At 36.5% G+C, this 13,664-nt stretch overlaps 2 protein-coding genes across 3 annotated transcripts in view; one reads left to right on the forward strand and one right to left on the reverse strand.

The window, feature by feature from the left end:
- LOC133633491 (GTP-binding protein 1-like) overlaps positions 1–7,394 on the reverse strand; it is a 31,952-nt gene extending 24,558 nt beyond the window's left edge. The window contains exons 1-3 of one of the 2 annotated variants that reach the window (XM_062026027.1): positions 7,287–7,394; positions 6,748–6,928; positions 6–117 (exon numbers count right to left, since the gene is read on the reverse strand). In XM_062026027.1, the coding sequence (XP_061882011.1) occupies positions 6–117; positions 6,748–6,924 (289 nt within the window). In that variant the 5' untranslated portion in view covers positions 6,925–6,928; positions 7,287–7,394. The other variant, XM_062026026.1, reaches the window with a different exon arrangement.
- Positions 7,395–13,191: 5,797 nt separating this feature from the next.
- LOC133633493 (galectin-2-like) overlaps positions 13,192–13,664 on the forward strand; it is an 11,022-nt gene continuing 10,549 nt past the window's right edge. The window contains exon 1 of the mRNA XM_062026028.1: positions 13,192–13,214. Within this exon, the coding sequence (XP_061882012.1) occupies positions 13,212–13,214 (3 nt within the window). The 5' untranslated portion in view covers positions 13,192–13,211. The remainder of the gene's footprint in view (positions 13,215–13,664) is intronic.

The raw sequence follows: 13,664 nt of genomic DNA on the forward strand, positions 1-13,664 counted from the left end.
CCTACCTGAGCCCATTCCGACCACATAGATGGTTTCTCCGCAGCCCTCGTCTAGTCGCTCCCGTAGGTGTCGCATCAGGCCGTCGTACTGTTCCCCCGTAGGACTCACCAGGAGCAGCTGCGTGGACGAATATGAGGTTTGGATCAGCGGTGTGGATTATTCTAAACCAGTCCAGAGTCCCATCCCAGGCAGGAGCATCAAACCTCTAACCAGATGTGACAATTCCTGGGGGAATTTAACCAAACTGCAATGCCGTGTAGTACAAGTTCTACGACTATGAAGCTAAACTCAAATGCTGCATGCCAACAGCTAGCATGTATTAAACTACCAAGTTATAAGACTGTAAATATAGCTAAAAAACTTTAACATGCTTACACAATATTTCCACTCTTAGCAAAACATGGCTAATGGTAACGCAAAGAAGAGAAAAGTGTCGTCAGTGGTTTGGTTTTGCGGCAACAGGCGTGGAAGAAATGACTGGACGCTGCAAAGTTTGTTTAAAAAATGTAGCAACACAACAAACTAAATCCAACAACTGAAATGCAACTCTTTACAAAGTTAGCAAGAAAAAAAAAAAACTCCAGCTAAAACGCAGATTACCGCGGGGGAATTTACACAGTTGGCATGTATGATAAGAAAGAAGCACAGTGGAAAACGAGAGCTAAAGCGGTCGCTCTGCACGTCGCTAATACAGCGGAAAAGCCTGCTTTTATCCACCCGTTAAAACTAGGGAAACCTCTCAATGCTACATTTGTATTTACACAAGTATTTTATTCAAGACAGAAGATTTAAGTGTGTACTCGATGCATCTCAAAGGTTGGAGTTGATTTAGACTTAGACAAACTTTATTGACACAGTAGCTCAGCTACAAAGGATGGAAAGGATAATACAGGTATAAAGTAGACTAAAAATATACCATAGTAGCAATATAAAATATAACATATGTAATATCCATCCATTTTCTACCGCTTATCCCTTTCGGGGTAACCGGGGGGTGCTGGAGCCTATCTCAGCTACAATCGGGTGGAAGGCGGTTTACACCCTGGACAAGTCGCCACCTCATCGCAGGGCCAACACAGATAGACAGACAACATTCACACTCACATTCACACACTATATGTCCATTTAGTGTTGCCAATCAACCTATCCCCAGGTGCATGTTTTTATACTGATATATTATATTATATTTATACATAATATATACAATATATAACAAATATATCACATTTATTTGCATGCTACATATATATGCTACATTTTTGTTTACAGACAGAAGTTTAATCTTCAATAGGAAGCTCTATATTAAATAATATATGAGATTTCCAGTTCATTGTATCATCTTTTATTACACCCAAAATCAAATAAAAGTGAAACTTGTTACGAATTTGTGTTCATTGGTTTTGATTAACCTCTTAAGGCCCAAGCTGTTTGTTTACATGTTTTCTTTTTTATTTCTCTTTGCTATTTGGGCTTATTGGACCCTAATTAGAATAAAAACTAAGAATCATCTTTTGATATGATGTACTTAGTCCATAAGTACACAAACGTGTACTTCACGTTTAGTGACATGCTAATTCTTATTTTTACACTTTTTTCCCTCCATATTCCATTGTATGTTATACTCTTCTGACACCACCAGATGGCAGTATAAGTGTCCACATAAGTGGCCATAAGACCCCAATTCAGTAGTGTACACAATTTTGGAAATAAAAGCTAAAAGGTGCTGTCCACGCATGTGGCCACTTAGCCTTTAGAGGTTAAATACCTATTTGATTATTTCACTTTTCTAACGTTACACACCACTAAATAATGCAAGTATGTATGATATCTTATCAGATAATAGTATCGTATTGAAGGTAAATATATTGTATTGGGACACTTGTAGTTAAAAGTTAGGGTTCGCCTTTGGTAGAAACTTTTGAACCCGTATCAGGGGCCCCGTTGGGCCTTCAACATGTCTGAAAGTGCCACTTTTCCCAGGGGTCAATTTTCTCATGGTGTTTTTTCCAAGTTAAGACAGTTTATTTTATTTTTTTTTTACATAATATGAGACATTAATAAGACAAAAGTACATCCGTACATGACATGGCAAGCAACAACGTCAATAGCCTTGCTTGCTAACAGGTGCGGGGAATAGCGCTCAAAAGGAAGACATGAAACTGTTACAGGAAAACACCAAAATAACAGCGCAAGATAAGAACTTAAAGCACTACACACAGGAAAACACAAACAAACTCAAAATAAGGCACGGCGGAGGACCTGGTGGAGTTTCATTTTTTAACATTTTCTGCTTGTGGTGTGCCTCTGGATTTTTAAATGGGGGAAAAAAAATGTGCCTTGCCCAATGTTCCCTCTAAGGTGCACACCTGTGCAATTGCGCACTGCTCAAGCGTCCTCTGCGCACGGCAAATTTATGCCACGCACATCAAATTAAAAAAAAAAGCGCATAACACGACACGGACACGACAGAGAAAACAGTTTTCGTCATCATTGTTCAAATATTGTAACGTCTGTCGAGACGCTTTGAGGACATGAATTCCATCCATCACTTTACTGAGCAAAACTCTTTATTGTCGGCCATAAACACATCACCAAAACATTAGTAAAAAAAATGATATCTAGCAAAAGTGGTCATTTTCTGCAGTACAAACCAGACCAAAAGCAACTTTGTTATATCAACAGCAGCCGCTCGCTCTTTCTCACTTGCGCCAACACATGCACATATGGCACTTAGCCAGTGATGCGTTTACAGCCACACAAAAAGTCGGACAACTCCAACACCACACATAAAGTGTCATTCCAGGTCGTTACACTATGATTTACCAATCGAATGTGTGCTTATTCTAGTGTCATTTATTAGGAATCTTAATTTATAAATATTAATCATGAAATGCTGTTAGTATATTAAATAAATACTAATAAAAATATATTTTTTACAAACAGGAAGTTGCAGGAATGTACACATGATCCCCTGCTTACATCTCATTGTGCAACATGTGAATGTTTTAATGCAGGGGTGCTCATTATGTCGATCGCGATCTACCGGTCGATCGCGGAGGTTGTGTCAGTCGTTCGCCAGCCAGGCATTAAAAAAATAGTCCTAAAAATGAGCGATCATAAATCTTCACTATGACGTCCCTTTCGTCACTTGATTGACATTCACGGCACCCGAGGGTCTTCTGAGATGACGCTGGCTGCTGCCAGCTCATTATTAAGAAAAAATTACAAACAGGAAGGCGAGAAACACTTTTTATTTCAACAGGCTCTGGCGCCGTACCTGTCGTCAAAACTCCAAAGACCGGCTGCACAGTTCCTGCCTTCACAATAAAAGCTCTGCTTCATCCTGCCTGCGCTAAGAGTCTCAGAAAGCTGGTGTGCACAAGCTAGCAAGCTACGGAGTTTGCCGCCAATGTATTTCTTGTAAAGTGTATACAAAGGAGTATGGAAGCTGGACAAATAAGATGCCAAAAACCAACCACTTTCATGTGGTATTGGACAGAAAGGAGGACTTTTTTTCTCCTCCATTTGAAAATGCGGACGTTATCAGCACCACTGTCTGATTCCAATCAAAGCAAGTCATCAGAATCAGGTAATACACCAACTTATATTGTTGTCTTCATGAAAGAAAGGAATCTATATGTGTTAAACATGCTTGTAATATCATTAAACACCTTTAACTTGTTAACAATATTAACTATATGTGTTAAACATGCTTGTATTATCTTTAAACACCTTTAACTTGTTAATAATATTAACTATATGTGTTAAACATGCTTGTATTATCATTAAACACCTTTAACTTGTTAACAATATTAAGTATATGTGTTAAACATGCTTGCATTATCTTTAAACACCTTTAAAATGTTAACAATATTAACTATATGTATTAAACATTCTTGTATTATCATTAAAGACCTTTAATTTATTAACAATATTAACTATATGTGTTAAACATGCTTGCATTATCATTAAACACCTTTAAAGGCCTACTGAAAGCCACTACTACCGACCACGCAGTCTGATAGTTTATATATCAATGATGAAATCTTAACATTGCAACACATGCCAATACGGCCGGGTTAACTTATAAAGTGCAATTTTAAATTTCCCGCTAAACTTCCGGTTCGAAACGCCTCTGAGGGTTGACGTATGCGCGTGACGTCAATCATTGAAACGGAAGTATTCGGACACCATTGAAGTCAATACGAAATAGCTCTGTTTTCATGTCATTATTCCACAGTATTCTGGACATCTGTGTTGGTGAATCTGTTGCAATTTGTTCATTGCATTATGGAGAAAGAAGCTGAGCAAGCAAAGAAGAAAGTTGCCGGTGCGAAGTGTCTATTTTGCGAGGGAAGTCAGCAACAACACGTACACAGCCGGCGCTTCTTTGTTTACATTCCCGAAAGATGCAGTCAAGATGGAAGAACTCGGACAACAGAGACTCTTACCAGGAGGACTTTGATTTGGATACACAGTTGCGATAACGTGAGTACACAGCTGCGCTTCCAAACATTTGATCGCTTGCTATAACTAGCTCGAGCTAGTAGCTAGTAGCTAGGAGCTAGCATTAGTATTAATTTGTGGCATATTAAATATAAGCCTGGTTGTGTTGTGGCTAATAGAGTATATATATGTCTTGTGTTTATTTATTGTTGTAGTCATTCCCAGCTGAATATCAGGTCCCACCCGCGCGCTTCCAAACATTTGATTGCTTGCCCGTACGTGCGTGTCATGTACGTAACTTTGATTAAATATATAAGCTTTATGAACCTTGGGTTAGGTGAACGGTTGTTTGGGCTGAGTGAGTGTGTGTGTTGTGCAGGTGTTTGAATTGTATTGGCGGGTTATATATACGGGATCCCGTCCATATTACCCGCTCGAGCTATAACTAGCTCGAGCTAGTAGCTAGGAGCTAGCATAACAAACACCTAGGTGTTTTTATGCGGGATTAATTTGTGGCATATTAAATATAAGCCTGGTTGTGTTGTGGCTAATAGAGTATATATATATGTCTTGTGTTTATTTATTGTTGTAGTCATTCCCAGCTGAATATCAGGTCCCACCCGCGCGCTTCCAAACATTTGATTGCTTGCCAGTACGTGCGTGTCATGTACGTAACTTTGATTAAATATATAAGCTTTATGAACCTTGGGTTAGGTGAACGGTTGTTTGGGCTGAGTGAGTGTGTGTGTTGTGCAGGTGTTTGAATTGTATTGGCGGGTTATATATACAGGATCCCGTCCATATTACCCGCTCGAGCTATAACTAGCTCGAGCTAGTAGCTAGGAGCTAGCATAACAAACACCTAGGTGTTTTTATGCGGGGTTAATTTGTGGCATATTAAATATAAGCCTGGTTGTGTTGTGGCTAGTAGAGTATATATATGTATTGTGTTTATTTACTGTTGTATTCATTTCCAGCTGAATATCAGGTCACCCCCGGCTCTCACAGCATCTTCCACTCCCCACTAGTCCTTCACTTGCACTTTCCTCATTTAAAAATATTTCATCCTCGCTCAAATTAATGGGGAAATCGTCGCTTTCTCGGTCCGAATCTCTCTCACTTCATGCGGCCATCATTGTAAACAATAGGGAACTTTGCGTATATGTTCAATTGACTACGTCACGCTACTTCCGGTAGGGGCAAGCCTTTTTTTTTATCAGATACCAAAAGTTGCGATCTTTATCGTCGTTGTTCTATACTAAATCCTTTCAGCAAAAATATGGCAATATCGCGAAATGATCAAGTATGACACATAGAATAGATCTGCTATCCCCGTTTAAATAAAAAACATTCATTTCAGTAGGCCTTTAACTTGTTAACAAAACATATATTTCATAAATAAGTAAATATAAATTATATATATGAATGAGGTAGATCCCCACGACTTGATCAATTGAAAAGTAGCTCGCCTGCAGAAAAAGTGTGAGCACCCCTGTTTTAATGGGAACTAAATGCAATGTCTGAAAGGGGTACAAATTATTCCCAAAGCAGGACCTCCACCCAGACAAACAATACAAGTACACAGTTCATGAAAAACAATATTTTTTGTTATTGTAAGTGGGCCTAAACACTTATGTTAGAAAATAACTTCATGGAAATGACTGCTGTCATGTGATTATAATAATAAGAGAATGTTGTCTGTCTATCTGTGTTGGCCCTGCGATGAGGTGGGGACTTGTCCAGGGTGTACCCCGCCTTCCGCCCGAATGCAGCTGAGATAGGCTCCAGCACCCCCCGCGACCCCAAAAGGGACAAGCGGTAGAAAATGGATGGAGATTGAACTTATTTAGTCAGGTTTGGGACAGGTGTGCACGTCTGATGTTGCTCACATGGGCTCCACTGAATGCTCAGGGAGTTTCTGCGTTTGCTCACACATGAAAAATTAGAGGGAACATTGGCCTTGACTCAAAAAAGGTTGAAAAACAGTACAGTATTTCAGATACAAGTAGGGGGCGTGGCCACGAATAAAAACATGGCAGAAGTATTTACCTTCGAACAAGCAAACTATTTTTGGAAGTTATAAAAATGTCAAAGACTTATTAAAACACAACATTAATCTATACAATACCTGTATGAATATTACTAAAAAAAAAACGTTATGTTCCACAAATTATGTTCCTTATAATAACGCAGACGAGGTGTACGTGTCACTGTCTCATATTTCACTGCAAACACATGTTTTGTCTTCTTTTAAAACAACTTTTGAAGCAATTTTAGGACATTACAACGAACAAAGCCCACCTTGTTGCTCAAGTCCAAAATACCGCCGGACTCGCCGTTGGTCCCCTCGCCGTCCTCGAAGACCTCTTCCCCGCACGGACCGTCCGCGCAGCCCCGGTCCGGTGCGAACATGCAAGCGGGCACCGTGCACTCGGCGCCCGGGCCGAACGTCGCTCCTGACCCCGCCGACGACGCCATGTCTCTGCGGGCGGAAACACGCAACGAGGACGAAGTTAGCTTAGCTTTTTAGTACTCGTTAGCTTTAGCCGCTAGCTACAAGCGTAAAGTTCAGTTAAAAGGGGTTAGCCGGCTAGCTAAATGCTACGTAAACATTCGTCAAAGTGACTTAACGCTGGTGATACAATTATCGGGTCACAACTTATCAGGTGCCTAAATTAAGAATGAGAACAATTATTGCACCAGCTTATTCATTTTAAAATATTTATATATTAAAAAAAAAAAAGTGCTAGCCACCTGGTTAAGCTAACTTGTTTACTAGCGGGGGTGGATTCGCTTTTTTCTGAGCTGTCCTGATAGGAACTCCATCGCGGAATACTCACCGGCTATTGGCTACTTTACTTTCCGGTACGCCCACTTCGTGCCATGTTTATCCAATGAGCTGTCCTGATAGGAACCCCATCGTGGAATACTCACCGGCTATTGGCTACTTTACTTTTCGTCACGGCCACTTCATGCCATGTTTATCCAATGGGCTGTCTTGATAGGAACCTTAGACATCTTTAAAGTAGACACAGCTGTGTGACGTGAGACATTCGGCCACCATCTTGAAGTGGTGATGAGGAGCCGGCGAGCAGCCTAAACTGACAGTTGACAGTAGGAGTGAGGGAAAAAATCGATTCGAATTCAAATCGCCATTCTCACGTTGTACGATTCAGTATCGATTCTCATTTTTATTTTATTTGTATTTTATATTTTTGTATTAATCAATCCAACAAAACAATACACAGCAATACCATAACAATGCAATCCAGTTCCAAAACCAAACCCGACCCAGCAACACTCAGAACTGCAATAAACAGAGCAATTGAGAGGAGACACAAACATCACACAGAACAATCCAAAAGTAGTGAAACAAAAATGAATATTATCAACAACAGTATCAATATTAGTTACAATTTCAACATAGCAGTGATTAAAAATCCCTCATTGACATTATCATTAGACATTTATATATAAAAAAAGAACAATAGTGTCACAGTGGCTTACACTTGCATCGCATCTCATAAGCTTGACAACACACTGTGTCGAATAGTTTCCACAAAGATAAAATAAGTCATATTTTTGGTTCATTTAATAGTTCAAATTAAAAATCTACTACTCTGCTTGCATGTCAGCAGACTGGGGTAGATCCTGCTGAAATCCTATGTATTGAATGAATAGAGAATTGTTTTGAATCGGAAAAATATCGTTTTTGAATCGAGAATCGCGTTGAATCGAAAAAATCGATTTATAATCGAATTGTGACCCCAAGAATCGATATTGAATCGAATCGTGAGACACACAAAGATTCGCAGCCCTAGTTGACAGGTAGAAACCAAAGATGCCGGAATCGGGGGATTCATTTTCACAAGTAAGATTTAACATTAACGCACTATTGGGTGTATTTTGTGAAAAGAATATTACCACAGAGTTGAGAAGGAGCAAAGATCTTCAATAGTACTGAAGTCGTAGCCGCTAGCAAGCAAGACTATGACCATAATAGAATTGCTTTTAAATTAAATTAATTAAATTAAAACATGTCATACTTGAATAACATAAAGTTGAAATAAATGATGAAGATAAAGATTGTAAAAGCCAACAGGGGTAAAAGTTAGGACCACAGTCCAGACTGTGTAGGGGGGGAGTATGGGGGTTTGGTTTACAAACTTTCAGCCCCACCTAAAACAAAATTCACCAGCAACCACTGATTATGATGCATTCTCATTTGAGGCAAAGTATAAGACAATACTTTCTTAACAGTATAATTGTAACCAGGAATAAGTCTTCAAGTAACAATATTCAAATACTAACATTGTTGGGTAAGACAGAATTTGGTTTTATTCTAAATCCAGTGAAACAGATTGGTGGTTTTAGCTGATATAAAGACTTTCAAGTGTTTATATATGTTTATGTTTAAGTATTTGGCAGATGCTTTTATCCAAAGCGACATACATAAAAAATACATATAAAACAATCACTGTAAACATTATCATTTAAGGGAAGAATGTAATAGAAAATATCAATACAAGAGTGTCAAGACAAAATAAACTCTCTGCTGCTGCAGCAACAGAGATACAGTCTGTAGGTCCCTAAGATATATATAGATATCTAATGTATTCATACATTGTTTATGTAGGATATGTAGGATACTACCATGAATTGATTAAAGTGGACCCCGACAAGTTAACAAGTTAAAAAACTTATTCGGGTGTTACCATTTAGCGGTCAATTGTACGGAATATGTACTCTACTGTGCAATCTACTAATAAAAGATTCAATCAATCAATCAATAATATACACATGTATATATAACCTAATCATATTTTTTCTTGAATTTAAAAATAGTTGACCGTATTTTCCCCACCTTCCCTGGGATTATATTCTTAGTATTGATCTCGGACATCTGGTCACTTATAGCATATAAGAATATTCTATTACTGTTAAGCAAACTATGAATAATACAACATGTGTCCTTTATTATAGCTACACGTATGACAAAAAACCGCGTGAAAATCAGTGGTATTCAGTGAGGTAAGATGAATTAAATGCGCTGACAGTTCATTGCTCCTGCCAAATGAATTGCACTGAGTGGAGCGGCTCACCACTCCAAGATGGCGGCCCCGCGTCTCGTCAGCGCCAAGTAGGCAGTAGCGCTCGATGCTGCGTCTACTTATAAGATGCCTATGATAGGAACGCCGTCGCAGAATACTTACTGGCTATTGGCTACTTCACTTTCCAGTACGCCCACTTCGTGCCATTTTTATCCAATGAGCTGTCCTGATAGGAACACAATCCCGGAATACTCACCGGCTATTGGCTACTTTACTTTCCGTTACGCCCACTTCCTGCCACGTTTATCCAATGAGCTGTCCTGTCAACAAAGAAGCGGGGGAAACAAGTACGTTCGTAGTACGTACACAACTTCCCTCAGCACACCAGTGGTCCAACTACAATGTTAGAAGTCCGAACAAGTGACTTCAAATTAATTCTAAATTAGTGCTGGTGTTGAATGAACGCGTAGTGAAACGTAAAAATTGACCGTTGTCTAAGATAACTTGTTGGACGTCCACTGGCGTTGGATTGGATCGGCGTCGCAAAATACCCTCACGTCATTGGCTACATTGCACATTCGGTTACGCCTACTTATGAACGTGTATCCAATCAAGTGTTCCCGTTTACCCGTGACGTCACCAAGTCGGCCATAACAGGAAAATGTGTGTTTTGTATTGAGTAACTGAACACACAGACCACATATACACTTTCAACACATTTCAACCTTACAGTAATAAAAAACACAAAAAAACGGTTTTATCTAAAATAACTAGAATAGAAAACTAGAAAAGTACCCCCCCCCAAAAATTTAAAAAAATAAAATAAAATAAAATACAAAAAATATAAAAATACAACAAAAAAAAATAAACAAAACAAAAAATATATATATATATATATATATATATATATATATATATATATATATATATATATATATATATATATATATATATATACATACATATATATATATATATATATATATATATATATATATATATATATATATATATATATATATATATATATATATATATATATATATATACATATATATATATATATATACATATATATATATATATATATATATATATATATATATATATATATATATATATATATATATATATATATATATATATATATATATATATACATATATATATATATATATATATATATATATATATATATATATATATATATATATATATATATATATATATATATATATATATATATATATATATATATATATATATATATTATCATTAATATATATATATTTTTAATCTATCTCAGCTGCATTCGCATTTCCAGGAGTTCCCGGTTTTCCAAAGCCCTATTTTACCTCTTCCTGGAACGTTTTCACAGTCTGGACATTCAAGCCAGCATGTTTCAAGCCAGCATGTTTTGGAAAATGTCCCTGATTACCAGGAATTTCCAGGAATTCCCCCCCCCCCACCCCCCATTGAAAATGAATGGGCAATATACAAACCTCTCCTTATTTCTCACATGGTTGGAACCGTTCCAACATCCACACACTCCACTCACCTTGGACAATCAAACTACCATTTTCCACTTTCAAAAAAATTCCAGGAATTCAGTTTTCCAAAGCCCTATTTTCACCTCATCCTGGTAAGTTTTCACAGTCCACATTTTTCAACCATTTTTGTCCATTCCACTTTCAAAACATTTCTGTATGTTTTGTTTGTCTTTTTCGCACAAATACCCAGCTTTCCCGAAATTCCAGGGATTCCAAAATACCCATTCTCTTTTCAAACAGTTACCACGTCAACATCTTTTAACTGTTTCGAAAAAATTCCAACACCAACCCATTCACATTATTTCGGACTAATATCTATATTTTAAAACATTTAAGGTTTTCCGGAAATTCCCAAATTTCCAGGAAATTCCCATTCAAATGACTTGGTTCCACAATGCCCAAAATTATAAAACATTTGAGCTATTTTTAAACCTCCCAACACACACTAAACACAAAACCTGTTTTCCTTTTAAAAATTTTTTCCAGTTTTCCCGGAATTTTCTCACCTTTGACAGTGAATGGGCATTACACAATCGGCTGTATATCCCACATTTCTCATCGGATTTGAACCGTTCCAACATCCACACACTCATCTCACCCTGGACATTCAAGCCAGCATGTTTCCAGGTTTGTGAAATTTCCCTGATTACCAGGAATTTCCAGGAATTTTCCCCCCATTGAAAATGAATGGGCAATATACAAACCTCTCCATATCCCTTATTTCTCAAGTGGTTCGAACCGTTCCAACATCCACACACTCCACTCACCTTGGACAATCAAACTACCATTTTCCATGTTCAAAAAAATTCCAGGAATTCACAGTTTTCCAAAGCCCCATTTTCACCTCACCCTGGAAAGTTTTCACAGTCCACGTTTTTCAACCATTTTTGTCCATTCCACCTTCAAAGGATTCTTCTATTTTTTTTTTCTTTTCCGCACAAATACCCGGCTTTCCCGAAATTCCAGGAATTCCAAAATACCCATTCTCTTTTCAAACAGTTACCGCGTCAACATCTTGTAACTGTTTCGAAAAAATTCCAGCACCAACCCATTCATATCATCTCGGACTAATACCTATATTTTAAAACATTCACAGTTTTCACAAAATTCCCAAATTTCCAGGAAATTCCCATTCAAATGACTTCGTTCTACGATGCCCAAAATTATAAACACGTTGAGCTATTTTTAAACCTCCCAACATCCACACACACCAAACACAAAACATGTTTACCCTTTCCAAAAATTCCTGTTTTTCCTGGAATTTTCCCCTCACTGACAAAAAATGGGCATTACACAATCGCCTGCATATCCCACATTTTTCACCCGACTTGAACCGTTCCAACATCCACACACTCCACTCACCCAGGACATTCTAGCCAGCATGATTCCGGGTTCCAAAGAGTCCCTGATTACCCGGAATTTCCAGGAATTTCCAGGAATTTCCCCCCCATCGAAAATGAATGGTCAACATACAATACACATTTCTCAACCGATTAAAACGTTCCAACACCCATAATAATCCTATGTATGTCAGCTAATCTCTTCTTTACACTCTGAAGTGACGGGATAATTAGAATCATATTTAACTGATCTGGACACTTTACACTTAATTTGTTGGGACTTAAAAAAAGAGAAATATTTATATATATATATATATATATATATATATATATATATATATATATATATATATATATATATATATATATATATATATATATATATATATATATATATATATATATATATATATATATACATATATATATATATATATATACATACATATATATATATATATATACATACATATATATATATATATATATATATATATATATATATATATATATATATATATATATATATATATATATATATATATATATATATATATATATATATATATATATATAACTAAACCAAATTTTTCAGGAAGTGGAGGATATGTTTAAATCCAGCTTTAAAAACTTGTGTGTGTTAAATTGGTGCCGCGTCCCCGGGAATCAAACATTGTCAGATGTGCAGGTAATAAAGTTGCAGCCTACTTTGCCGCTAATGTTTTACTAGCCGACGCCCACACCCCCCCCTCGCCTGTATAAAGCGAAGGGCAGTCGTCGGGTCTTTCTTTCACCTGAGGAACCACCCACTCAAGACAAGCAAAATGGTGAGCGAGCTTATTCTTAAAATGTTACTCTGAGACAAAAAAAGTAATTTTTTTTAAAAAACACCTGGGAAGATGTAGTTGATGACTTTTGATGCTTATTTAGTTGTTCTGAGTAGTTTTGTTTAAGTACTTTATCACCAAGAAGTGTTATTAATGTTAGGAAACATTGAAAGGATAAACAGTGTTAGACCCGTGCAAGTATACTATATATATATATATATAATATATAATATATATAATATATATATATATATATATATATATATATATATATATATATATATATATATATATATATATATATATATATATATATATATATATATATATACACACACATATATATATATATATATATATATATATATATATATATATATATATATATATATATATATATATATATATATATATATATATATATATATATATATATATGTGTGTGTATAT

This window comes from Entelurus aequoreus, linkage group LG18 (assembly GCF_033978785.1).
Source record: "Entelurus aequoreus isolate RoL-2023_Sb linkage group LG18, RoL_Eaeq_v1.1, whole genome shotgun sequence".
Taxonomy (NCBI): Eukaryota; Metazoa; Chordata; class Actinopteri; order Syngnathiformes; family Syngnathidae; genus Entelurus; species Entelurus aequoreus.